Source organism: Meriones unguiculatus, chromosome 2 (assembly GCF_030254825.1).
Source record: "Meriones unguiculatus strain TT.TT164.6M chromosome 2, Bangor_MerUng_6.1, whole genome shotgun sequence".
NCBI classification, from domain to species: domain Eukaryota; kingdom Metazoa; phylum Chordata; class Mammalia; order Rodentia; family Muridae; genus Meriones; species Meriones unguiculatus.
Genome location: NC_083350.1, coordinates 66,019,173 through 66,047,023, shown reverse-complemented (window position 1 = coordinate 66,047,023; position 27,851 = coordinate 66,019,173). Strand labels below are relative to the sequence as shown.

The window sequence follows — 27,851 nt, the reverse complement described above, 5'->3', positions numbered from 1 at the left end:
TTACTTAGCCTTGGCAGTTCTGTTTCATGAAAGATAATCCATGTCTTTGCAATATGCGGCTTTACAGGACCATCCCATCACCGGCATCACCATTTCTCATACAAGAGAACACGCCATACCTTTCTTCCCAGTGAAAGATGGATGGCTATTAATACAAAAGCATAAGCTCAAGAGTCTACTGTCTGTTTTTTTTTGGGGGGGAGGGATATTATCATTTGGCACTGGAAGCCCTTCTCCATCTTTAATTGTTTGTACCCATGGAGAAACCCTGAAAATCCTGATGCTGATCTTATGCAACCATTGAGACCTAAACAATTATTGAGCCCAACTGAAGTAGAATCTGTACAGGCAGAATGCAGCAACCAGTCTTTCCTGAACCAGCTGCTATTTGATTCCACTGTATACCCAAGACTGCAACTCCTGCATTAGATACCATCTGCACAAAGAGACTTAGCTGTAGACTGATGGAAAGTATACTCAAAAGATCTTTTTTTCTGTTTTTTTTGAGACAGAGTTTCTTTGTGTAGCCCTGGCTTTTCTGAACATCCCTTTGTAGATCCATTGGCCTTGAACTTGGAGATCCACCTGCCTCTGCCTCCCGAGTGGTGGGATTAAAGACGTGTACCACCTACATCTACACAATGGAATACTACTCAGCAATGAAAAAAAAAGGAAATCATGAAATTTGCAGGTAAGTGGTGGGAACTGGAAAGGATCATCCTGAGTGAGCTGTCCCAGAAGCAGAAAGACACACACGGTATATACTCATTCATATAGACATGTAATATAGGATAAACCTACTATAATCTGTACATCTAAAGAAACTAATCAAGAGGGAAGACCCTGACTAAAATGCTCAATCCCCATCCTGAAAGGAAAAGAGAATGGACATCAGAAGAAGAAGAAAATAGGAAACAAGTTAGGAACCTGCCACAGAGGGCCTCTGAAAGCCTCTGCCCTGCAGACTATCAAAGCAGATGCTGAGACTTATGGCCAACTGTTGGGCAGAGTGCATGGAATCCTATGAAAGAAGAGGGAAATAGTAAGATCTGGAGAGGACAGGAACTCCACAAGGAGAGCAACAGAATCAGAAAATTTGAACACAGGGGTCTTTCCAGAGACTCATACTCCAACCAAATACCATGCATGGAGATAACCTAAAACCCCTGCACAGATATAGTCCATGGCAGTTCAGCGTCCAAGTGGGTTCCATAGTAATGGGAACAGGGACTGCCTCTGACATAAACTGATTGGCCTGCTCTTTGATCACCTCCCCCTGAGGGGGGAACAGCCTTACCAGGCCACAAAAGATGACAATGCAGCCACTCCTGATGAGATCTGATAGACTAAAATCAGAAGGAAGGAGAGGGGGACCTCCCCTATCAGTGGACTTGGGGAGGGCATACGTGAAGAAGGGGTAAGTGTTAGGAGGGGAGGAAGTAGGGGGTTTATAGGGGGATACAAAGTGAATAAAGTGTAATTAATAAAAGTTAAAAAACCACACACACAAAAAGACGTGTACCACCACTGCCCAACAAGAGGTTTTTCATATCTACCTTATTTGTTAAGGAATATACAGTCCAACTGGTCAGCAAAGGAAGGTGTATTTGAGCAAGGAAAGTGGCAATGGAATAAAGAATGATGGCATGTACCAAGTGAAGGTGACATGCAGCAAGTGTATCCAGAGCCAGTCTGTGACAGAAGAGGGCCCTCCCTACCAGAGAAGCTGCATGGCTGAGGGAGGCATCACCAGCAGGGTGGGTGGGGCCAATGGAAAAGTATTTAGTGTAGTGAGGAAACAGGGAGGTGACTGACCCGGCTCCAGTAGAGCGTCCCCTCTTTAGAGTAGGAAGATTGGAGAAACAGGCTAGAGCATCGCAGGTCCAAGACAAGCCAAGACGGGTCTCCATTGAGATCCGTGGAAATGACCCATTGAAAGCAGTCCTCTGGGAAGACTGATCAGAGACAATCTCCATGTTTTGTAGAAACTCCTAAAATTCAAGTGAACAGATAGAACACAGCCCAGGTAAAAACATACAAGATGGAAATTTATTTTTTAGTTTTCTATAAAAACAGAAACCAGAGTTTGAGCCTACTGAAAATAAAGTAGACGGTGTTGCGGGTGGAGGAGAATCTGTGCAACATGGAGGCTTGTGAAATTCCCCACTCGTATGAGCACTGTTCCAATGGCCTGGGCCTAACCTGGTAAACACACCACCTCCCGGTCTTCCCATAGAGTGTACTCCTATAACTAAGTAGTTAGCATAGGTATAAAGCTCGATGTTTTAGGCCACAAAATTTCTCTTTTCTTTAATATTTTTGAGAGGGCTTTTTTAAGTTTAGTGACCAGCCGAAGAAGTCTAAGAATCAAACAGGATACCAAAGCATTTATTTATTCCCTAAATACAGATCGAACAAATACTATTTACTACTATTCTAGGGTACAGCAAGATTCTGTTTTCAAATAAATAATCTGCCAAGCATTGTAGACAGGTCTGTCAAAGCCAAAACAGCAGTCTAGGTCTATATAACCCTGTTAGTTGGTTAAAACATCCTGCAATAACTTCAAGAGGAGTAGAATAACATATAAGAAGTCAATAACTATAAAATGAACTGTAGAACCAGAAGGTAGTAAATGTTGACATGTTTGGTTTTTAAAAACTGATTTATAAGCTTCCCCTACTGAAAATTTATTGAAGCAAATATATCACAAGTTCAGTTCTGACCATAGGAATCACTCAACAAAACTGAGTTCAATGACATACTGAACTGAATGGTATTCCAAGGAAGGGGACAAGGTGGCCATCAGAGCAATGAAGTCATGCTGCCGCTGCATTCTAAAGATGAATTGAGAGGCGAGGCAGGTCCAGGTATCTGAACTTCTAAACAGACACTTTTAAAACCAGCGAGCAGTGTCCTCGCATGCAATGGGACCTTACAGAGTTGCTACCTCCTAGTATTCACAAAAGTGATGCTCAGATTGTACTTGGCGTAGTCGAGGCACAAGGCTGTGGAACTCAGGAATTGGCTACACGTAGTGCTCCAATTCCAAGATCACAGAGGAATTCTCAGAGTAAAATTTTCACCTTCTAAACACCCAACTTCATTAATTACAAGTATCCATGACAAAATGGAGCTGCAACAGATACAAAATAACTATACAGAAGCGATTCATTCCTTTAAGTCAGCGTGCCCTCTAGCTGATAGGCAATTCCTAGTTCCTGCTGTTAGTCTTGCTGAGTCTTACCTGCGTAATGAACGGGGATCTCGATCTTTGGCCCGATGACATAGTGACCTTCTTCCAGGCTATGGGCAGTGATGGTGGTCCACTGCCGGCAGGAGTGGATCAGCAGGTAGTCATTCTCCCGCAGCCCTTCCACGCACTCTCCTAGAAAACACGATTGCATGTGAGAAAGCTGGAATTCATATCTGCTTACTCCACATGCCACAACAAAATTTCTTTAGTTTAAACTTGGATGGCTTTGGGGAGGTGGCATAGTCCGGAAATGCGGACAAGAACTAGAACCTAAGTTCAATCCTCAGCACTGGGGATTGGGGCAGAGGCAGGAGGATGCTGGTGTTTACTGACCAGCCAGTCTAGCCAATCAGCAGACCCCAGGTTCAGTGAAAGATCTTGTCTCAAAAATATGGTGGTGCTCTGGGTGTTCCTGGTGGTCATGATAGTCTAGACCACAAGGTTTTAGGGTTTAGTTGTCCCCATTTCTCAACAATATCAATCTGTTTAACTTAAGGGAAAAAAGTGGCATTATCCTCTAGCACCCCCTCCTTTACTTATGAACAAACTGACAGTTCATAACACAGTATCAATTCCTTGAGTTGGAAAAAAAAAAGGAGGCAAGAAATAAAGAGAAAAGAGGTCTCTATTCAAGATGAAAACTACACATAGGGTTCTCTACAGACGTATTCCACTTACTGGGCAATGTAGCATCACATACATAATCATACCTACGTGGCTGTGGCTTGATGACAAACACCACCCAGTGCCTAGAGCAAGCACCACTCAGATGATGTTTTATGTCATTGCCTGTAGTAATATGACATCACTAAGAAGGCATTGCTCCTTCCCAGGTGAGGAAAACCAAGATCCAAAATGATGTGACATGGTGTGTCTAATCTCACAGGCTTTAATGGACAGAAAAGTAGGTTCAGATGTAGACGAAGAGGGTGCCAAAGCTTAGCTCTTACACACTACAATAAAACCATAAAAAACAAACAGTCCGTTGAAGGAGTGCTTGACACTAAACACATGTACTTCCTTTTAAGTTCCCTGTGCTGATCAGCCAGTTCTCTCTGGCCTGCCACCAAGCCTCCAATCAACCCTCCCAATCAATTAAGTGTAATGAAGCTTTATAGTATCCAGATGAAATTATTTCTCATTTTAATAGTCTCTGAAGAAACTTTTTAGCCTTCTGAAATGATGACACACTATTTCAAAAGGTAAACCCACTCCTTGAAATGTAAAAGATGTTTTTTAGATGCCGACAAAATCCAGCCCATTAATTCTGGGTTAGTCATTTTAAATGCTCAATGAAAACATCTGGTAAGGTTAATTCACAGGGAAGACAGCCTTCCTCATTTTTTATGTTAACTTTACTACAATAATTAAGAGTTATTAGTGATGTAATTGTATGTTTTGAAATGGCGTTTGCAGATCTCCTTAAAATGATAAGATTCAGCACTTTTCTAATCCTTAATGAAGGCAGCAATGACTGCTTGGTTGTCCCAACCATAACCAGCTAACTGGCTTCTAAACCAATACCATGATGGTCTCTGAAACGGTTTTAATGAAAGAATATTTTATCTCTAGGGGTAGAAAAGAGATTTGAAAACTTTATTTAGAGGTAGGAATGACCTGGAGGTAGTGTTCATCAGCAGGATGGGAGGTCTAAAACATGGCAGACTACCTGCACCTCATGCTTTGGGAGGACTGAGCTATTTCATCATAACGTCTCCTGGGGCACTCAGCAGCCCTTTGCATTCCTCAGGCATATTAAGGCAGGAAGGAAGACTTTCAAAGCTCCACTCCAGAGGAGGTGTTAAGCAGTACAACATCTGCTCTCAGAAGGGCTGAGCACACATCGGGTGTGTTCAGCAGACCTGCTCTCTAGTACCACTGGGCCACCTCTATCGTGTGGTCTCAGGCAGGACCTCTGCTTCTTCCTGGCAAGATGGGCAACACAACCCTTGCTTCCCAGAGAGCATGCAGGGTCAGAGAACAAAGGGCATCATGGCCAAGTCTGATCTATTATGATGGATAAGCCTGATCTATTATGAGTGATCAAAGAATTTCAGCCATTCACTTTTTTTTTTCCCCCGAAATGTTAATCCAACATTGTAATTTTAGGTCATGCTATTCTTTAATAGGGTAGAGAATGACCTTCAGAGCAGTCAAGGAGTTTGTTTGGAGTTGTATAGCTAGTAAGTAGGAGAATTGTATTTTGAAGACTTTCCATTTCTTCCTGATATTCTGCCACACATTGGCCTTTACCTGGAAAACACTGGAAAACCCAGGAAACAGAAAGTTGCTGGCCCTAGGCTTCCAGGTGCACTCACTTACTCAACCACTACAAGCATGCTTCTGAGCATTTAGTATCCATAAATCAGTGCACAGCAACAACAACAACAAGTCCTCAGTATCCAGTGGGGAGGAGACAGCCAATGCCATCAAGAACAGTGAATAATGTCACCCACAATGAATCATATGAGAGGTGCTCCAGAAAGGAGACACACACTTTATTAAAGGGATCATGAAAATATTAGGTCATGAATGTCTGAGGGGGGCTGTCTGCAGGCTTTTTATATTTCAAAATATTCTTTATTCGTTTGTCCAACAAACCTTTATTTCCTTTTTTACTTATTTTGTGTGTGCATGTATGCTGGTGCACATTCTCCATGATGCTTATACCCACTTTATTTTGTACTGCTTTTTTTTTTTCCGTGAGCAGGCAAGGGAAGAGTTGGTAGAAACAAACAAACAAAAAAGACTTGGTTCGTTCTTTAGGAAGCCCACAGTGTGCTCATGTGTAATTTCGAGGGAGGGAACACAAGGCCCATGCTGTGTGAAAGAGATAAGCAATCTAGGCTGGGCCTGGAACTTCAGCAGAGATGAAGAAAGCGAAGAAAATGGTAATGGGAGAACAGAGCTGCTGGGCTTCCCTGTGATAGACAGCTGGGCTTGGAAGAGAGGAGGAGACAGGAGCCTTCCAGGAGCCCAGGAACAAATACCACCACTCCAGGAATATGAATCTGTGGAGTTATTACAGAAGATGCATTGGTGGAAGGAGAAAACAGAGCCCTGCAGCCCATATGGGAAACTCAGGGGGAGAGCACAATGCCACTCAGGAATAAAACAAAAATGCCATTTTCTGAAGTGAATTGTTGTATCATAAAGAATGTTTTAATTTTATTCCACAGTGGGCTCTAAAGTGGCACCCCAAAAAACAACTGCAGTCAAGTTAATCAAAATGAAAACATAATGTTCAGTCCTGCAGTTTGTTGGTGTAGTAAACACTAGTAAGAGGCTCACAATGACTTTTGGAGCCATAACGTAGGAAGAAAGCAATGCCTATTTTTTGAGCTTATATTGTATTTTTTTTTTTTAAACAACTGATCTATGTGCCTGCTTTAGGAAAAGTCAGTTCCACAAAAGTTGTCTGGAAATAAAACAAAACAATAACTTAAAATATCTCAGGGTAGGTCACTAATAAAAAAATGGAATTAAATGGATTCATAAAGCAAACATCTTTTTGTGATATAATTATCCTGGCACTTAACAACTATGAGTAACATACTAAAATGTAGCTCGAGGTTTTAGTAACCTAAAGGAAGCCTAAAGGAAGTGGGTGTTGCACTCCAGAATATGCAAACATCCTCCTGCAAGTGCTCTGCAGATAACCCGCTTCTGGGACACACTTCATCTGCTTGCTTGGACCTTGCTCCCCCAAAAGTAATCCATACATTCCTATTAAGATAGCATGCACGAAGGGGTCTGTTCTGAGACTGACACTCCAAACAAGGACCATGCATGGAGATAACCAAGAACCCCTGCACAGATGTAGCCCATGGCAGCTCAGTCTCCAAGTGGATTCCTAGTAAGGGGAACAGGGGCTGTCTCTGACATGAACTCAGTGGCTGGCTCTTTGAGCACCTCCCCATGTGGGGGCAGGGACAGCCTTACCAGGCCACAGAGTAAGACAATGCAGCCAGTTTTGATGAGACCTGATAGGCTAGGGTCAGAGGGAAGGGAAGGAAGACTTCCCCTATGAGTGGACTTAGGGATGGGCATGGGAGGATAAGAAGGAGGGAAGGTGGGATTGGGAGGGAATGAGGGAGTGGGCTACAGCTGGGATCCAAAGTGAATAAACTGTAATTAATAAAAAATAAATTAATTTAAAAAAGATAGAAATGCTTTTCTTTAACACCAGGTAACTTCAAAGTAAGTCTGCTTCAAAATAAGGTTCAATTTCAAACTCTAAAATAATTATTTATGAGCTGGACATGTAGAAATGAGCAACTCTTGCCTCTGCCTTTTGGCTTATGGTACAAAATATTCTACCAAATCCCCTTTCTGTTACCTCCTCTCAGTGTGCGCCCTCCAACAGCCATTTACAGTAGCAGGAAAGGCACAGCCATGACCTGCTCCTCCTGTCTCTCTCCTTTATAGTCCGGCACCTTTCTCTGGGACCCTCTTAGCCACATGTAGCTCTCCAGCTCATGGCATCAGTTGCTAGTTTCTATGGAGCACCTGGTCTGTCTGGACTATTTTCTACACCTTTCAGAAAGGATGCCCCTTTGTGGCCATTCATCATATACTATACATTCATTCTGTGATACTGACAGAGAATCAGCTATGTTCTAGGTCCTGGCAGCACTGTAGTTAATAAATCAAATGAAGAGAAGCAACCTCCTTGGCCTTCCATCTTATTTTTTTTCCTTTTCTAACATTTAAATATTCCCATAATTAAGAGCAATTAAAAGTAATAGCATCCTATTATTGTACTCACACATCTTCAAATGTTTCTACTCATCCCTTGGCCCAGCAGCCCAAAGGGTCTGCAACTAGGTCCCTATCCCACATTAGCTATCCAAAGGGCTCTTTTTTTTTTTGTTGTTGTTGTTCAAATATTTGTTCCATTCTTATGCGGCTGCTCCCTGTCTTCACTTTCATTCTTCTTTTTATATTCTCACATCTTTATGCCTAGCTTCTCACCCTACTGTTCTTAAAAACCTGCTCAAATGCCACCTTCATGAGTGTCTTTCCATCTCAAGCCTAATCCTAACTAAAGAGCAAGCCCAACTTCACTGATTTGAATCACACTAATTTTGCTTTGCTTAAAGTCTGTGATGGAACTGTAAATTTGTTTTAGAGCTATGAGGTCGACTTTTAGATGTACCTGCGTAAATTATATAGATAAAACTGTAATGAAAGCATTTAAAAACTTGTCTCATCAGACCATGGTGACAGTTCTTTCCAGCACCTGGAAGCCTCAGGCAGAAGGAGTCCGAGTTCCAGGTCAGCATTGGCTACAGAGTAAGTTTAAAGGCAGCCTAGGCTACACAGCTAGCTAGAAAAATGGCATGCTCATGCATTTGTCAGGGTTGAGGAACATGGTTTTAGGGGTTAAGGAGAAAAGACATTCAGAACTATAAACAAAACCTTCTTTGTGGCAGTGCATCTCACCAGACCCCTAGAAAGCAACACAGCAGGCCTCAAGTACGCCCCTGGGTTTAGCTATGCCTTTAAATATTCCAATATGCTTACCTTTATTTGGAACAGCTCTGTGTTAGACTGTAACTTACGACACACCTTGTAACTACTTCAGCTTTGCACATCAGTACAGCTGAATATATCTGAGTTACAGCGTATCTTCTGATATGTATGAATTACTTGAATGGTTCTGAATCACTCAGTAACTCAGCACTTCCCACAGGAGAATACAGGTATGTCAAATGCTCCTTTTATTTTTAAAGAGGAAAATAAGGTATAGATCGAATATTTTAATTCATCTCTAATTAAAAAAAAAGGTCTACTAATAAAAAATCTGAAATTTGAAATGTCCTAAGATCTAGTATTTTTTGAAGGTTACCATGATGTCACAAGTGGAAAATTCCACACATGATCTCATATGAGAGTTGTAGCTGAAATGTAAGTGAACTAAAACTGCTGCACAGTTCCTTCCAGGCTGTGTATATACGGAAAATATAGGATGGAAATTAGTTCTGTGTTTAGACTTGGGTTCTCAGATGTATTTGCAAAATCACAAAATCTGAAAAAGAAAATAAAAAACTCTGTAATAAGTGGACCCAAACAACTAAATGTGTTTTAATGTTAAATCTGTTAGCTCATGACTAACAAGTTTTCTCATTATTAATGTCAGGATAAAGCCAAAAAGAATAAGGCAGACATATGTCCATGTTGGATTTGTTCTGAGCATGTTCTTGTCAAAGAGAACAAATCCAGAGTTAACAGAACAAAGAAAAGGCAAAACACACATGATATTAATAATTCCCTAAATTATGAAAATTGTGTGGCTATAGCAACTATAAATTTAAAGTTTATTAACAAATTCACATTTGTTTCTTTGTTCCTGGTGCTGTATTTTACACCAGAGCTAACTACTTGAACTTGAAGCTGTTGCTTCTCAGAAACTGCTTTGACTCCTTCCAAGTCCCAGAATACCCTACTTTGCGTAGCATATATATAACCTTACATGCAGACTCATTTTCTTTTTCTAAGTTTCTTTTACTCCTGGGGGACTTAGTTTAGTCTCAGCACCTTTAGCAGAGCTCTGACCATGACGGACACTCGTTGCTTGTTGACAGATGAATAAAGCCTCAATCTAAACAGTCTGACTTTTAATGCTTTTGCAATGAGAATCAACCACTGAAGTTAGAATTTTTATTTGCCATGGACATAAACTGGTCCTTATGTCTGGTTAAATTAATCAACCATGGGTAAATGAAATTTTTCTACAATTTCCTTGTTGATTCTCATTAAAGTCTAATTTAATAGTTGTGAGTTGTCCCATTTTTCTGACATTTAAAGGCAAACTGGTCCAGTGACAGAAATATATTTGGGGTTTCTCACTATATTTTATAATAAACTGTGATGTTCTTTTAATTGTGTGTTAATCTGACATTACAGTCTTTTCCATACAGAAGGGAGTAAACTAATTTTCTACATTTCATTTTCTTATAACTTAAAAATAGCTTTGGTATCAGGGGCTAAACACCAAATACATTTGCTCTGCTTTCCAGGTATATTAAGGAGCATGGTGCCGACTGTCCTGGCAGTTAGCCTTGTCATATTCCCGAGTCCTAGCCAATGGTGTGTGAGCAAAAAGGACACTGCCTACTTCCTGATGTGGCCATATCCATGAAGCAGTTCACAAGCCGGATGAGAAATACTGATTTCCACGAGCACTTGAAACAAACCAAAGACAGGGCAGTGCCAGCCATCTAGGTTCTTTAATTAAAATAAGATAGAACAAACTACCTGTTGCACAGCCGAGCACACGCATGGCCTGAGAAACACTCTCTACTGGGGAATTACCCAGGGTCAGCTCTGGTATTCCCTTCTTGTTACAACAGTTAGCCTTCCTGAAGTATAACCTTCAACACCGGCAGTCTTCCAGTGACCAAAAGGGCTTGTGTCCAGGGCTACCCGAAGCGGTCTGCGTAAATATAAACTTCTCTGTCCTTGGAGAAGGTAGTTTACAGGCAACTCCTCCATTCTGCTGATTTCATTCTATAAATTAAATAATTCAATTGGATCTAATTAGCACCTTTGAACATTTTCAGTGAAGGAGGTCTTAGCCATGCTACGGTCTTCTAGACAGACAAAAAAAATGTAGAATATTCCTGCGATGTGTCTGTGAAAAATTTATGATTTTTCATCATAAATCACATGATGAAAAGATATGAGTGTGGAAGGGGAAGAGGAGATGCCATAGCCAGCATATCAGGAGAGTTCAAGAGACATCAAAAAATTAAAAACTAAAATGCTGTCTGCGTTGAAAAGATAGTAAGGGGCTCCAAAGAGGAAGTAGCAGAAAGGGAGGTGAATTCTCAAAGAAATAAGTAGTTGGCAAATAACCATTAAGAGGTAAAAATTATAAAGCCATCAGGAAGGATGTGGTCACAGGAAATCACTGGAGCACAGGTAATAATCTGAAATCAATGGGAACTGAAGAAACGGAAGCCCAGGAACAAGAGAAGAGACCACCATCAGCTTAATGGCCGAGTTATAAGAATGTGTTGAGCTGAAGTGGAGAACTGACACCAGCATTGCTAAGACTCAGGTATGATGTCTGAAGCTGCTTGATAAGAGCTTGGGAATGTGGATTGTTTTTAGAAAGCTTTTAGGAAGGATAGAATGTGTGAATACAACAAAGCAGCGCCCTCAGCCTGGACTAATCGGTCATGATTTTAGGATCTTCTAATGAAAGTCACGGATAATATTCTGTGCTCCCCAGTGATTCTCCAAGGACATGAGAACACTTGTATTTCTATACCCACAGATAGCAATCTTGACCTTCGACACTGTGGCCTGTTTCTAGCATTGTCCTTTTGTGAACAATGGCCTCTGGGGGGAAAATACAACAGGCACAGTCAACAACAGCACCCTTTGACCTTAGTGGACATCCTGCTCTAATCATTTCCAAAAATGAACACCAATCTGATTGTCTCAGGAGCAACTGTCGCTTGTGTATGATGAGAGTAGCCTGAAGCCCAGAGGGAAACAGTTCTGGCTCTAGGCTGTGTGATCACTGTAATCGTTTGGAGATGAGTGAGACCTTTATCAGTCCCTGCCTCTGGCCAGTGAGGTCTGGAATGTTGGGAGTGGGGTCCTTGAACCAGCAGGCTCTGAAGTCTTGAAAGGATTTTGAAAGGAGAGACTGTATCCTCTTGTGTGACTCAGTTCTTCAATTCCTGTACATCCGAGATACAAGACTCTTAGCAGATACATGAGCTACAAATATATTTCATTGTGTAGAGTCTTTCACTTTCTCGAGAGTGTCTTCTGAAGCGCAAAAGTTTTTAGTTCAGATTTTAGTTCAAATATATTTTTTCTTCTGTTATTTGTGCTTTCACAGTCAAACACTGTCTAACATAAGGTCAAGAAGAGCCATGCCCGTGTTTCCATAACTTTGTCTTTAACACATGTCTACAACTCATGTTAAATTTTGTGTATGTTATAGGTGGAATCCAAATGCCCTGCTGTGCATGTGAGTGTTCAAATGTCCAACCATTAACTTTGCGAAGGCAAACCTCTCTTCACCAGCTTGTCGTGCTCACTGTCAAAACCAGCGGTTCACATATGTACGGGCTTATTTCCAGTCTTTCCGTACTATTCAACTGTCTCAGATTTTATGCTAATATCATACTGTCTTAATTACTGTGGTTTTATTGTAAGTTTTGAATGAAAATAGGAAATTGAATCTGACAACTTGACTATTTTTCAAGATTGTCTAGGGTTTTTTTTTTTGTGGGGGACGGGGAAGGAGGTTCCTTTTATCCAGGCTAATTTTAGGATTGTCAATTTCTGGGAAGAAAAAAAAAGCTGTGAATTTTGTAACTGTGTTTAATCTATAGATCAATTTGGAAATTACTATTTTAGGAATATTATTCTTTCCAATCTACGAACAAGCGATGCCTTTTTATTTGTTTTGACCTCACTTAATAACATACATTTTCCAGTGTACAAGTTCTAAAATGTTTCTGCTAAATATGTGAGCTTGTAACACATTCTCTCTGACAGCATTACAAGAAAAATTATTTGCAGTGTGCAGATGTATAGTTAACTTCTGTATATTGATCTTAAACTTGGCAACTTTGTTGGATTTGCTTCTTAGTTCTAGTACAATTTGTAAAAAATAATTACATATTCCTTAGGATTTTTCCTTTATAAGCACAGGTTATCTGTGAGCAGAAGTTTTACTTCATCATCCCAATTTGGAAGCTCCTTTTTTCCTTCAGTACCTCTCGCTAGAATCTCTAATGGGATGCTAACGGTAAGTGGCCACCAAGACTCTCTTTGGAGAGGCTGTGCTCTTCTTTTATTCTTTATTCTTCCGGAGAGATGGAATTTGATATGATTACTGGGTGTGATCACTTTCTTCTCAACTCATCTCACCATCTCACTCTCCAAGGAGAACTCAGGACTATAGTCTGAGGCCAGGGCTGAGGCAAACAGAAGAAATATCATAGGCCAAAAACATGAAAAACACAGACCAGATATTTTTTTCTAAGGTGAGCACTAAGAGGAGAATCTACAGTGATGCACAGTGTTGTCAAAGGTGAGTGCTATAGAAAGGTAAGGATGGTGCCTCCCTACACTGTATCTGACTGCAACAAAGAATAAACACACAGGACTCTGCTCAGCTCCTCCCATGAATTGTACTTTGGCCATGAACCTACAGCACAGAACTTCTAGCTTCATGCAAAGCTTGGGAGATCCCTGTTTCCTGAGAATGTGCAAGAATTCAAAGACAAGTTTAATTTTTTGGAGCAGAATTCATGATGATATGCTAACCAAATCAGGAAGGTTGGTCCCTCCCACCCCTGCTTCCAGGACACTTCCATACTTTCGGATTAAGTATACATATGCTGTCATGGTATGCTGACTAATTAAAGAGTGATTTCTTGTTCCTTTGCTGATCGAAAGTATCACATTTAGGAGGTAAAGACAAACAGATAGAACTTTGCTTTTTTTTTGGTTGTTTTTTTGTTTGTTTGTTTATTTGTTTGTTTTTGAGACAGGGTTTCTCTCTGTAGCGTTGGCTGTCCTGGACCTGGAACTCAGGCTGGCCTTGAACTCAGAGATGGGCTTGCCTCTGCCTCTCAGTGAGTCACTGTCACCCAGCTCACAGACAGACCTTCAATTTGAGTGCAGACACACAAAACAGCAGAGCCTTTGGGTCCCCACCTAGACCTTTAGCAGTCAGATCTGTAGGCCCAATGTAATGTCTGTTTCTGCTCTGTTGTATTTCACAAGATTTCTAGACAACATAGTAGGTAGATAAAAAAAATTCACTTCAATGAAAAGAATCTTGGGTATAAAGTCATCAATATTCGCATAAAATAAGTTTAAAGAGAAATTAAGTGCCTGGCTCTTACTCAGTCCTTAAGCCTCTCAAGGAAACCTGAGAAATTGTTGAATCATTTTCTCCTGATCTCTCCTGCCCTACACAAACACCAAGAAAACCATGTCACCCAGGGTCCTGCTTTCAGATGAATGCTTTATTCAAAGGCCCATAGATTATAATCTTAAATTTTAAGCAAGTAAAAGCACTTTGTTTTCAAATTTTATTCTTTATTCTAAGAAAAGAAGAAAAAAAAAAGAGATTAATTTAGTCAAAGCATTAACTAGTAACATGCTCACAGAAATTCCTAGTGAAATCTAAGCAAAAAGGAATGCATGAAACAAAGGAGAGAGAAAAAAGATTAGGGATATATTGTTCCCTCTTTTAAAATAAACACTCAGAGAAAGGAATCCTTTCTAACAGCAGATTTACTAGTTTACGATACCTAACTCCTTCTGTATGAAACAGTAGTATGCCTACTTCAGTAAAATCCCAGACTTTATACTCTAAAAGCCGGAGCTAACATGTTTAAAGATAAGAATTCTACAGAAGGGAAGTTTTAGAAAACAGCAGGTGAGCAATTGTGGTTCTCATATTTCTACAACATTCAAAACCATTAGCCAGCCTACTGCCCAGTGTGTAGCATGGACTACTTCAAGGAAAGGCTCAGATTCACAGGAGAAAGGTATTCATTGAAAATCCACGGTGCTACAGCACAGCCAGGAAGCCTGATAGATCCACCCTGTCACCCCTTTCACCTTGCAATGCTGACTATCAATAGGACCATTCTTTGAGTTTGAATGATATGTAACTTTAACAGAGGCTCTCAAAATGTGGGTTGTGTTCAGTTTAGGGGAGGTTGAACAACCTTTTCACAGGGGTCGAATATCAGATATTCTAACATATCAGATATTTCTATTATGAGTCATGACAGTAGCAAAATTACAATTGTGGGGTAGCAATGAAAATAATTTTATGGTCGGGGTCACTAAAGCATGAGGAATACTGTTAAAAGGTCACAGCATTAGGAAGGTTGAGAATTACTACTCTGTAACAGTATAAGATGTACACAGAAACTGAACCCCACAAGTACAGGCAGGTGTCACCTAGACTCCACCAGGCATCAAAGGCCAAATCACTAGGCTTTTCCTAGAATTTCTCCCTCCAAATATCGGGTTTTGATAATTTAAGAAAATATGACGATTTTACGTGGTACATGGGAGGCATCTCAGAAATAGTCTGGGACTTTCCCAGACAACTTTAGCTTAAATGGCAGTTATTTACTTTATGTGTCTGTAAGTGTGGCATGCGCACATATGTATGTGCGCATGTCTGGGGCACACGTGCGTGCAGGCGTATATGCATGTGTGCATGTGGAAGTCCCAGGCTGATATTGGGCATCTTCCTTCATTGCTCCCCACCGTATTAACTGAGGCAAGGTCTCTCAACAGAACCCAGAGCTCACCTGCTGAGCCATCTCTCCAGCCGTAAACTGTAGCTCTGCTGTTAACCCGTGACTGTGGGCAATTCCTAACCTCCAAGCCATGCTAAGGAGGGCGGCGTGGCTGAACGGGAGCGAAGACAGGAGCCCCAGTCTAGCCTTCCATGGACAGGAAGCTCTCCAGAAGACTCTGGCTCTGTTTTGCTTTCTCAGTCAGTTTCCTCCCCTATGACTGGATCAGTACGTACTGTGGATTCCATGTCCATTGAGAAAGGCCATTGCTAAGGTGCAGTGATCACATTTAGTTTCACTTTAACAAAAGGGTGATGTACTTCCAGTGTAAAACCCAACAATTTTAGTGTGTGCATGTGTGTGTTCTTGTGAAGGGGGGATAAAGGTTGGCACTGAGTATCTTCCTGGACTCTTCTCCACTTACTAAATTTGGAGCTCACTGATTGGCCAAATTAGTTAGCTGGAATGCGAGCCACCAGCTCCCACTACCCAACCCCAGGGTTACAGACTACACCTGTGCTCAGTTTCTACCCGTGTTCTGGGGATCAGACTCATGCTTTCCAGGTGGGCACTTTACTGACTGAGCCATCTCCCTAGTTCCCTAGCAATTTTATTTCAAATGGATAAATTGAGTGGCAGCTCAAATTTGAGAAATCTCCAATGTCATTTTGTTTCAACTTCGGCTAAGTGTTTCTTGACCTCATTGCAATACAAATAACTTGAAACATGAACAAATCAAATTTTAAAATAAAGTTCCCCACACAGAACTTACATGAGAGGAAGAGCATTATGAAAATGTTTAGATTACATCTTTACAGCTTTAAAATATTACTCACATTAAGCAGACTTCCAGAACCTACAACCCAGCTTGAAAAACAAGACCAAACAAAATATAAAGGAACAGAGCCTCACACATATTTAAAGAAACACAGGTCAATGTTGAAAAATGCTTCTAGTATCAATGTACAAATCTAATGAATTTTAATACTCTCTGTACACAGAACAGGTTTTTAAAATTATTATTATTACAATATAGATGCCAGCTAGCAGAGGAAAGGGTTTTATTTTCTAGACGAACTACTCTTGCAGACAGCAGCTTTACAGCGCTCTACACACACACTGACAAACTGAAATGGAAAGGGCACCATCTATTAAAATGATGGAAACAGGCAAACATTTAAAAATCAAATAAAATTCTATAGGCAGATAAAGATCACAGGAAATAAAGGTAGACAGGAAGTACACAGTCACAGGGAAATAAAGGCAGACAGGAGGGACACGGTCACGAGGGAATAAGGTACACAGGAAGTACACGGTATCCCAGGTGAAGTGCCACTTCTCAAGGCATAATGAAAAATGAAACAGGAACAACATTACTTTCTAAATATACAAAACCAAAACCCGGCAACAAGGATACCAAAAAGAAAGCCGGTAAGGCCCCTTGGTGGCAACAGTATGAAAGGCATGTGCTGTGCACAGCCGGCAGCCTCGGTGTGATGCCAGAACGCATGTAGAGGCACAAGGCCAATCAACTGTACAACATTCTTCGAGTCCCTACACATCATGCACAACACAACAATAACAAAAGATTTTTAAAAAAGAGTTTACAAACAGGCTGGGGGTGGTGGTGCACGCCTGTAATCCCAGCTCTCGGGAGGCAGAGTCAGACAGATCTCTGTAAATTGGATGCCAGCTTGGTCGAGAGAGAGAGAGAGAGAGAGAGAGAGAGAGAGAGAGAGAGAGAGAGAGAGAGAGAGAGAGATATCCAGGAAAACTAGCTCTATACAGAGAAATCCTGTCTGAAAAAAACAAGAAAGAAAATAGTTTACAAATATTACATTATATAACTAAACAATGTCAATTAAGTTGGTACTATGGTTAGTTATATTTCCTAACCAATTTCACTGCTTTAGAAATTATCAATACAATTTTCTGCTGTCAAAAGTACCAAGGAAAAAGTAATTTTGACACTTAGTCCTAAGGGGTGGGTTTCTGAGCTTCTGATCTGAAACACAGACTAACTGGCTTGAGGTGAGGCAAGACACATTGTGGGGTGCTTAAGTATTGTGGTGCATATAAGCCTTTGAATGATTGAAAGTATGTCAGCAATTGTGGATAAAAATCACTACTTGCAAAGTTTATTATATGCTAAATTTAAATAATATTTTAAAAGACTCCTCAGACATGGGCAAATATGAACAGATGGCTTTGTGCTCAATAAATGTACTGGTACCAACCTACCAAAATCCACTGAGTTTCTATATTATCTTGATGAAGAGTGTCTTAAATTTGCTTAAAACCTAGCCAGTGTTATGGTTTGGCTATGAGTCTCTAAAATTACATTGTGAGAAGAAGGCTTGGACCCCAGCTGGTGGTGCCGGCGAGGGCTGACTGGATCATGAATGTGCTAACTTCATGCTAGATTACCCAACCTATCGATGAGCTCAAAGTTAAATGGGCTAACTGGAGGGACAAACTAGTCGGAAGGAAGGTGTTTTCCTGTCTTTTGCTTTTTCCTGTGTTCTCTCTCTGCTTCCTGGCCACCATGAGGTGGGCAGCCTCCTTCACCATAGTTCCCTGCTGTCACCTGATTGAAACCTCTGAAACTATGAGCCAAAACAAGCCTTTCTTCCTCTAAGTTGTTTGGTAAGGGATTCTGTCAAAGTGACAAAAAGAATAGCTGACATAGGAACAGTTAGAGAGCTAAGCACAGATAAATCTCCCAGGCTGAAACCATGCTGGCTACCTACATTCTCATCTGGATCTAGCCTCAGCTGCAGCTGTAGGGCTGACATCCTGCTTTCTGACTACAGTTTGGAGACTGCTGCCCAGGCAAAGGCCAGTCTCAGGGCCTTGTCTGGAGCCCTCTCCCCATCTCAGCAACACAGCAACTGTCTCACATCAAAGCTCTCCCACAACCTCAATACCTCTGACTTCTCTCTATGACCTGCCAGAGAAAGAACAGCCTGACTTTGAAAGGGCATTTGACCAGGCTGGCCCACTTGGGCTAATAGTCCCTCAGTGCACTGGGTGTCTGTGCTTTCCCAGAGTTCCTAGGTTGAAGGTTTGAGGAGATGGTCGTGCAATGAAGATAGAGCCTTCAGAAATAAGGTGAACATCTTTAGAAAAGGAGCCCTAGGATGCTGGGTGCTGTGGCACACACCTGTGATCCTAGCACTTGGGAGACAGAGACAGGTGGATCTCTGCGTGTTCGAGGCCAGCCTGGTTTACAAAGTGAGTCCAGGACCACCAAGGCTACACAGAGAAACCATGTTTTGTAAAAAAAAAAAAAAAAAGTCTAGAAAGTGTTCTTGTTCTTTTCATACCACTTGAGGATACAAAGAGAGGTCAGCAATCTTCAATGAGATGAATTCCTTCCTTGACCCAGCCATACTGGTCACCCGATTTCAGATTCCCAGGCTCCAGAGATGAGATGTAAATTCCAGTTAACATGAGCCACATAGTCACTTTGTTATAACAGCCCAAACTAATAATACTCCTTAACTTAAAACAAAAGGCTGGGAGACACTACTTGCTTTAAAGTAAATTAATTAATGATCCTAATTATATCTATGAAATCCCATTTGCTATACATATAGCAAATATATATTTGCATATATTTGTATACAAATACATATAACATATATTTGTATATATTGTGTATATATACATATATGTATATATGTGTATATATATATATTTATATAAACTTAATGTTGATAACACCAAGAGACAAAGAGCAAGGGACCATCTCAGAATTCTGCCTATCATGGATACTAATCCATAAGGGAAGGCAGTTGTTCGAAAAGGCAGATGGAGAATTTAACTTGAGTATTCAACTTTATGTTTATGAGGTAATTTTCAAAGTGACTCTGTGCATACAAATCAATCAAAATCAATTACTGCTTTGAGTCATGATGATATGAAAACATTGCTCCTTTGCCTGAGGTAAGAGGAAGAATGAGGGTGACAGCTTCATTAGCATTGCAACCAGGCCAACAGGATGCGCCTTACTACATCTCTGGAGACAGACACTATCCTGACATCAGATAAATTTAATTCAGAGATGAATGTAGCCAAAACCAATTAGTTTATGTTTAAGAATAAAATATGAAGTAATTTTTAACAGTTTCACTTGGCTTTTTAGAAGCTAATTGTGCATAATTGTCAAAGTTTTAAATAGTTTGTGAATTATTACTGTACACACTATGCTTAGGTTGTTAAGACTTTCTTGCTTTGCTCTTTGATTCTAGTTTTCAACCGTAGCCAGGAAGAGGGATGACAGAGGAGTAGTGCCTGGGGGTTGAGAGGAGGGGAGGGTGCTAGGCTCAGAGAATGTTTAAACCCTGAAAGTACCAGGCACTGACACTAGTGGATGTTAACATTATCAATGCTCACACACCTCTCTCTGTCTTTTGTTGTATCACATATCTGATCTACTTCAAGGAACTAACTATTCCTTGCAATCTATATTCTAGATTCTTAACTGCCACCCTAGCTGGGCTTAAACCTCCCAACCTGGGGGAGGGGGTCAGATTTCTCTATCACCAATCATATACTTCTGGAAACAAAAACAAAAACAAAACAAAACAAAAAAACACATGTACAACCTTTTCAACAGCTGGGAAGATGGCTCCATACATTGCTGGATTGGAAAAACATGAGTTCAACCCCAGGAATATACTTTTCAGCTGTGAAAAGTTGCATGTGCTTGTAATCCCAGCACTGGGGCGGCAGAGACAGGATATATCTGGGGAGCAAACTGGCCAGCAAACTTAGCAAGCGCCACACTGATGGGATGTCAAACTTAGCAAGCTCCACATTGATGGGATGTCTCTCTAAAAAACAAGGTAGGGGCTGGAGAGATGGCCCATACTAGTGTCAGTCCTTCGAACTCACGGAAAAGCCACATGGGCACAGGGGCCCACTGTACTTCCAGCCCTCAGGAGGCAGAGACAGGGTATCCCTGGAGAAAGCTGGCTAGCCAGACTAGCTGTATTGATGAGTTTCTGGGTTCTATTAAGGGACTTTGCCTCAGTGAGAAAGTTAGAGAATGACTGAGGAAGACTCCTTTCAGCCAATGGCTTCTACACATGTAATGCACACCTCACCACATACATACACATACTAACTACATACACACATGTGCATGCACCTACATGTAGGAGAATCCATATGTAGACCTTCCCCATTTCCACTTAACTACTGAAGGGTACAATCTAAAGCTGGACATAGGAGAGCTAGACAATACTTCATTGGTTTCATAAACATGAATGTTTATGTTGTGCAGTTGTCTCCATGACAGTTGTACTCCTTTGGGGCTGCTTAAACTGTTCCCATTTGCGCACACACACACGCACACACACGCACACACACACACACACACACACACACACATATACACACACACACTGAACCCAGGGTCTTAGGCATGCTACGTAAACATTTTGAGCTCTTTCTACCCTCTACCTACTTAAGAGAAATCCTTACACATACTCGAGATGTTCAATGAGCATGTAGTACAGTTGTACCTTGTACATGCAGTTCATGGTCATTTGAAGGAATTATTCATGAACGAGCTCCTGGGACTACGTTTATGACACCCCTGGCTGTTTTGTCAGTAAGTGTCAAACCTTTTCACTTCAGTAAGAAAATCACGCTGCTCGGTTTACTCTCCTATAGAATACAGATGCTCATAACACAGGGTCGACTGAGTAGGCTGCCGTGAGCATGAAATGGTTTGTATACACAAAGGCATAGGCAGTCTGAGCCAGTATAACTTATCTTTATTCTTAGTACCTGTCATCTCCCACCCCTTGTCCTTGGCTTTGCTCTTGACATCTGCCTACTTTCTAACTATTTCACTGCTCCTGGAATCTTCTAGATGCAGACGGGTGTGGTGTTATTATTATTCTCCTTGGAAGGCCTTGATGGCCTTTCTCTGCTCAGGAAAAAACTTTCCTTACTCTATTAGGTGTGCCTGAAACCCCCATGACCTACTACAGCCATGGTAAGGTACAAAGCTAGCTAGAGCCAAAATAGAGCCACTGGCAAAGACTAGGAATGACCCCGCCCTGCTAGCTCAGGGAGGAATGTTTCTCAAGCTAATCCTATTGCCTGAGAATTCATTCCCCTTCTGCCTGTCCAAGCAAGAAATTCCAGAGTCTCACCTGTCAGTTCCACAGGGGATCTGAGCTTCCTTATCTGCTTCTAAAGCTCCCAGGGTCATTCCCAAGCTAGATACGAGCTACTTCCTTCTCCCAGAAATGTCAGTGTAAAGCTGACTAAAGGCTGACTGAATAGGAGCTTGGTGTCATGAAGAGGAGCTGGACACAGTCTCGCTTGAGTTGTAAAAGTAGGATGGAGAGAAAAGCTTAATGATCCTGAGCAGGAATCTTCTCCCTGAACACAGTTTTCCCCACAGGTGAAGAATTAGAGGTGGAAGATATGAAGCTCTCGCATGGGGTCCCAGAGCTGAGGGTAGCTGACACTCCTCTCTCCTTTGTTTTACTTGGTAACAACAAGGTACAGCACTGAGAAAAGAGAAGCTGGCTTTCGAACGAGCACTGTGCTATTTCTCTAGCACATGGCCTAACCTGGGTTGTGGAAGGCTTGTGTTCCTAGAAACTGTATTAAGCAATTAGATGTTAACTGGCTTCAACGTTTTGTCCAAATGATCTGTCATTTCCAGTTCTGAATGAAATAACAGTAACATATATAATATGTACAATAAGTATATGGATTATATACACATATACATATGTGTGTGTGTGTGTTTGTGTACACACACACACAATCTGATCCTCAAATGTTTGAAAGGATTAAGTATGAAAACATTTTATGAAGGCCTTGCAGGTACAAGTCCTTCCATCCTGCAGGCGGGACTATTTCCTTCCTTTGGCAAGCGCCATTCCCCAGAGTCCTTCCAGCTGTAGTGGTACCTCATCTTTGTGGACCTGTCTTCCACACTAAGCTGAGAACGTAAGTCTCAGCAGCCAGCCCAAGTGCCTTGTACCAATGTTCACTGTATGTTTGCATTCTAGGCACCATTTTCTATCTCTTAAATACAGGAGGAGAGCTTCTTGTTACCTGTTATCTCAGAATAGAATTTGCTGGGAGAAAGTTTTGCCAGAAGCCATTGTAAAGGGTTTTGTTGCTACACATCAAATGGTTATGAGCTTCTGGCTTATGACAAATTAGAAGAAACAAACATCTAGGCTGATCACATGATGTTGACTTTTCTTCAAGCAATAATTTTGAGAGGAATTAAATGTGGATTCAGAGATTTTTAGAGCTGAAATGTTTTTGTTTGATAATTGAGGAAATGTACACAAACTTGTCTGACTTGTGACACCAGCAAGACCAGAAGCTTCTTGCTTTTCAGGCAAAAACAGTAAGCCCTGGAGAACTAAATGGTCTATTTCAAAAGCTAATGAGGTGCTTGGATTTTATACACGCATCTATGCAGTTCACTTAAACTGCAGATCTCAAATCGCTACAGGTAAAGGCCGTGTGAACACGAGGGGACAGGGGCTGGTCTTCGTGCTGAGTGGAAGGCCTAGCCTGCCTTGAGTATGTGCTCCTGGTTACTCAGGAGATTCAGGAAGTGGAGGGGGAGGGTCTCCTGACAGAAATGTGAGAACACTCTTTCATAATCTGCTCTGAGGATTAAGGACAAAGGATGACAAGTATGTTCAGTGAGTCATAAAGGCCACACAGGTGCTGGATGAAATGAGACATAGGACACTAGTTTGCCCTACACTTGTCCTTCAGCAGTAGACTAACCACTCAGTCATGACTGTCCTAATTTTCTCTTTCTAACTTCAGCATTTACCTTGCTCAAGAGAATTACATCCGTGCAAAGGAGGATATGTGGGTTTTGAACATGTATCAGTTCACCTTTGCCTCAGTCTCTATGGTCAGCGTATGTACTCACAAGTTATCACTGCTGTGTGACATGACTGCTGCTGACATACTTATGTGTTACACATAAGCTTAATATGTGCTGGTAAAGTTCTGAGCCTTTTTAGTTAAAAGGAGTATAAGGATCATCTAAATCTTATCTTTTATCCAAAGGAAAGATGTGTAACTCAAGGAATTCTCCCTACCCCCCCCCCAAGTTATAGTATTTTTCTACTTCATCCTGTATTGTTTCCTCTGTGGTACCTGACATAGATTGTAGGCTGTCTATTAAAAAATAGAAGCAGTTTTCAACATCCCAAAGAGGCTTTTCATATGCTAAAGAGCTATGAAGTAAAGGCAAGATAAATGCTTGCCTTGTGACAGTGAAATAGAGTACAAAAGTATTTCACAGTTATTTCCCCTTTCAATATTAAATGCCACTGATCTTTGTAAGGCCAGGATATGCATGGACACATAAATATAAGAACACAATTTAATTTTCTCATGGGCTGTATCTCAAGGAACCCAGAGTTACTTATTCTTAGAACTCAGGTAAGATACTAGGATACAAGTCAAAGACAAGAGAAAGGAAATAATCAGAGGTGTGTCCCTGAGTGAAATCAGTACTGCACTGGTTGGCTAACATAAAGCAACTTGCCAGCGTCTGATACATTTCAAACCAGAAAGGAAAAAGACTGGATTCTAGAACAGAATTAAGTTTACTGAGAGGTCGCATATATTTGGAACCAGATGAAATCCTCCACTCTCCACAAAGTGTTCTGCAGAATCTTTAAAGAAGAGCTTTAAGCACAGCTTTCTGATGCTATCAACTTACATATAAACAGAACTTGTAAACATCAGACGTTTTGCTCACTTTCCATTGTCAAACATCTTTCTAACATTCTCTTAATTCAGCATGTTGTCAAATAGCACTGACTGGGCACTATTCTCAGTAACTAAACAGAACAGGCCCTTGTTCTGTGCTGTAATTTGGCACAGACAACGTCCACAGAGGCCAGCCTTCCGAAGGGTATATCAGAACAGTTCTAAAGAAAGATCACAACAGCAAGGCCCAAGAAAAAAGGCACTTAAAATTCTGTACCATTCCCAATTTAGTGTTTGTGATTGAGTGAAGGGTCAACTCCATGATCGCTTGGCGCTCTGTGCCACTATTTTTACCCTCGTGGGTTGGCATACGTTAATTAGTTACTGCTCGGTTGTATCTTCCACCCAGTGTGCTGAGTGTGTTCCCTACAAAGTTAGCTTTTGCACTTTTGTTAAGTGAACAGTGCTTTTTAAAGAAATACATTTTCTCCTTCTACGGGGGTGGCAGGAAAGACGACTACTTAGCATGCTCACTTGGAGACTTGCAGTCAACAACTGTGCATACTTCCTAAGGAAGGTGCTTTTGTTTTCAAACGCAATCTACTACCATTTCAGATAAACAGTGATTCATAAACTCTGACAGGAAACTCTGCCTCCATAGTCCACTAAACTATTGGGTCAAAGAACGTCTCTCTCATTTGATGGCCACAAGAATTCAATTTCTGCTTTCTATTACCTTATGATTTTGAACAGCAAGAGGGGAATTAGAGAAATGCAGAGATTAATGTGCATGAAAGAAGCCCAATATGGTACCGTATAACTGCAATCCTAGCACTCAAGAGTGAGACAGGAGAATTAATGTGAGCTTGAGGACAGCCTAAATACAATAAGTTCCAGGAGAGCCATTAAGAGCTACTAGGGAGATCCTATATTATAGAAACAAGAAACAAAAGGGAAAAGAAACTTAAGTGCTGATTTTGTGGCCAAGGGAAAGTCAACAAACACTCAGCGAAGGCAAACAGCCTACTGCCCCAAAGCATAGATGCTAGTCAGTTTCGCCTCAAGGCTCTCCCTTTGAAAGGTACTACTCATTCACCTAAGTTTCTCCTGAGCTCTCAGTGAGAAAGCAAGCCCTGTCTCAGCATTCTTTTTCACAGATGGTCTCTTTCGCTTCTCCTTGAACCAAAGATTTATGGCTTCTTGTAGTGGGCCTTAGTTATCATTCTTTGATTATTTCTATTGCCTTTTATGGACCATTACTATTTTTCCCTTGTAATTCTTAAGACCAAAAAGAAAGTGAAATGTTTCACTAAAGCCCCGATCAACAACAGACAAAGTAAAATAAATAATGTACTTAAATAATGTAGTTTTCTTACTATCATTAAAATACAAATCCCAGAATCTAAGGCAAAAGGAACTCAAGGTAGTTAATCCTAGTTTTGTATTTTGGCGGTACAGGGGATTGGACCCAAGAACCTATACACACACACACTAGAGGCAAGTATTCTACCATGGACTTATGTCCACCAAGATGACAATTCTAGATTAAAACTGTGCTTCACCATACTATATACAGGTTTATTCTTTCAATTTCCATTCTCTATTCCACATCTCCAAATATGTCACTACCATTCTTTATTGTATAGCAATCATCCTTTTAGTTCTACTCATAGTACTCAGTTTCAGCCACACAACCAGTTTATCACCTGAGTTGTTAATAAGCCTGCCACCAATTTCATCCATGGACTCAAAACTTGTTATTATTCTCATTGCCCCAATATGTGCTTATAACTGCTGGGAGCATCAAGATAGGAAAGTCATATATAGTTGCACTATAAAGCCTCTGAGGTCAATGCAAAGCAAGCAATGCAGGGGCTTTGAAGCTATGCTATGCAAGAAACACAATGATAGTTGCAACCATGTGCTATGCAGCAATTAATTATTTTCCACGAACGAGGCTAACTTGCTTTCAAAGGTTCACAGTCATGTGAACTTCTTCTCCAAGTTAATATGTGAGGAAAACTCGGGTTCCAAGAAATGAAATAACTAGCCCAAAGCCACCCTGTTAATGAATGACTGAGGCAGAGAGAAGGCCAGAGCACCTGCTTCATTTGACGGGACATGGACACCCAGAGCTCATTTCTGAGATGTGGAAATACGGCTGTAGACTGGAAACAAGGGATTGTATTATTATGTTCTGTCACATCTCCCAAATTAAAATCAGATATATGCAGATGAGTGGTACTCTGCATTTAAATTTAAGCATCTAAACTTGGATAGAAAATCTGGGCTTAAATTCACTTAGATAATTCAAATGACTCATAAATATTTCCAATTTTCCTTCCAACCAACCATAAAAAAATGTGACCTTTCAAAAAATGCCACATCATTTATGGCTATATTAAAGCTATACTTTCTAAAATTGAAAGTTAAAGTCTTTCAGGTCTAAAAAGTTTCAACACAACAGAAGAAATGAAAAGAGAGGTCTACTATAATTTAAGTATAATTGTGTGCAAGCTCATGACCACATATGAAAGTGTGCAGTACAGTTCTGATGATGATGATGGACTTTATAGTACACCTGGACAAAACCATTAAACCAGTTTGGCTGCTTCTAAGTGAAGATGCTTGAAAACCTGAACTTGCAAGTTTGATGAATTTTGTAAGGCTCCAGAAATTGGCACGTCAGTAAAGGCTTTAATTAAAATAAGATGGTGAACTTGAATTTGGGATAGATGGCTTTTGGAGAGTTATGTCCACTTTAATCCCATCAACATTCTATCTCTTCTCATCTCAGAGGAGGAACTTGGGCTACAACCTGGAACATAGGGTGCCTCAGCTTCATAGAACTACCTGGTGTCACAGGAATAGATACATGACCCTAAATGAGAAATCTGACCATCCTCAGTCTTTCAACCCCTTACAGATGTGTCTAACTGCTAGATAGGCAAAGCCAAGGAGAGACAAGAATCCAGGACAACATCAAGTTGCAAACTTACTTAAAGCCATTATGAGATTTCTTTTTTCTTTTTCCTGTGGTAACACCATTGCTCATTCTTAAGTGTACCCTGCTGCAATGTCAAAGGCCAGACCTGCCTTTGTCACCTCCTTGCCCTTGGGTTCATGGAAGTTCTATATTTTCCCTTTTCTGATGAAGTGGTTCAAATTTGTTTTGCACAATTTGCAAGTCCTAGCAAAAGTTTGGGTCTTGAAAACATTTAATACAATATATTTTATGCTTCTCTGCACATGGCTTCCTTCTGTCCAGAAATGGCTCTTTAGAATGAAGATGCGAGGCTGGGGTGATGATTCAGCTGGTAAATATTCTATTTCCAGGACCCACATGGTAGGAGAGAAATAACTCCTATAAGTTTTTTCCTGACTTCACAAGAGCACCATGGGATACAGGTCTCATAAAGAGGCACACAAATGAATGAATGAATGACTGAAGTAAAAACAACTTTAAGGTGAAGATGTCAATATTTTTAATGATGGGGTAGGGAGGAATGGAAGATAGGCAATTTAGAGTCTCTAATCTGTGGCCCAGGCTCACTTTCATTTTGTTT

At 40.8% G+C, this 27,851-nt stretch overlaps 1 protein-coding gene across 2 annotated transcripts in view; it reads right to left on the bottom strand.

Annotated features, from left to right (window-relative positions):
• Positions 1 to 27,851, bottom strand: part of Garem1 (GRB2 associated regulator of MAPK1 subtype 1) — a 174,015-nt gene that overhangs the window by 110,153 nt on the left and 36,011 nt on the right. For both annotated transcript variants that reach the window (XM_060377628.1, XM_060377629.1), the window contains exon 2: positions 3,248 to 3,388. In XM_060377628.1, coding sequence (XP_060233611.1) covers positions 3,248 to 3,388 — 141 coding nt within the window. The remainder of the gene's footprint in view (positions 1 to 3,247; positions 3,389 to 27,851) is intronic.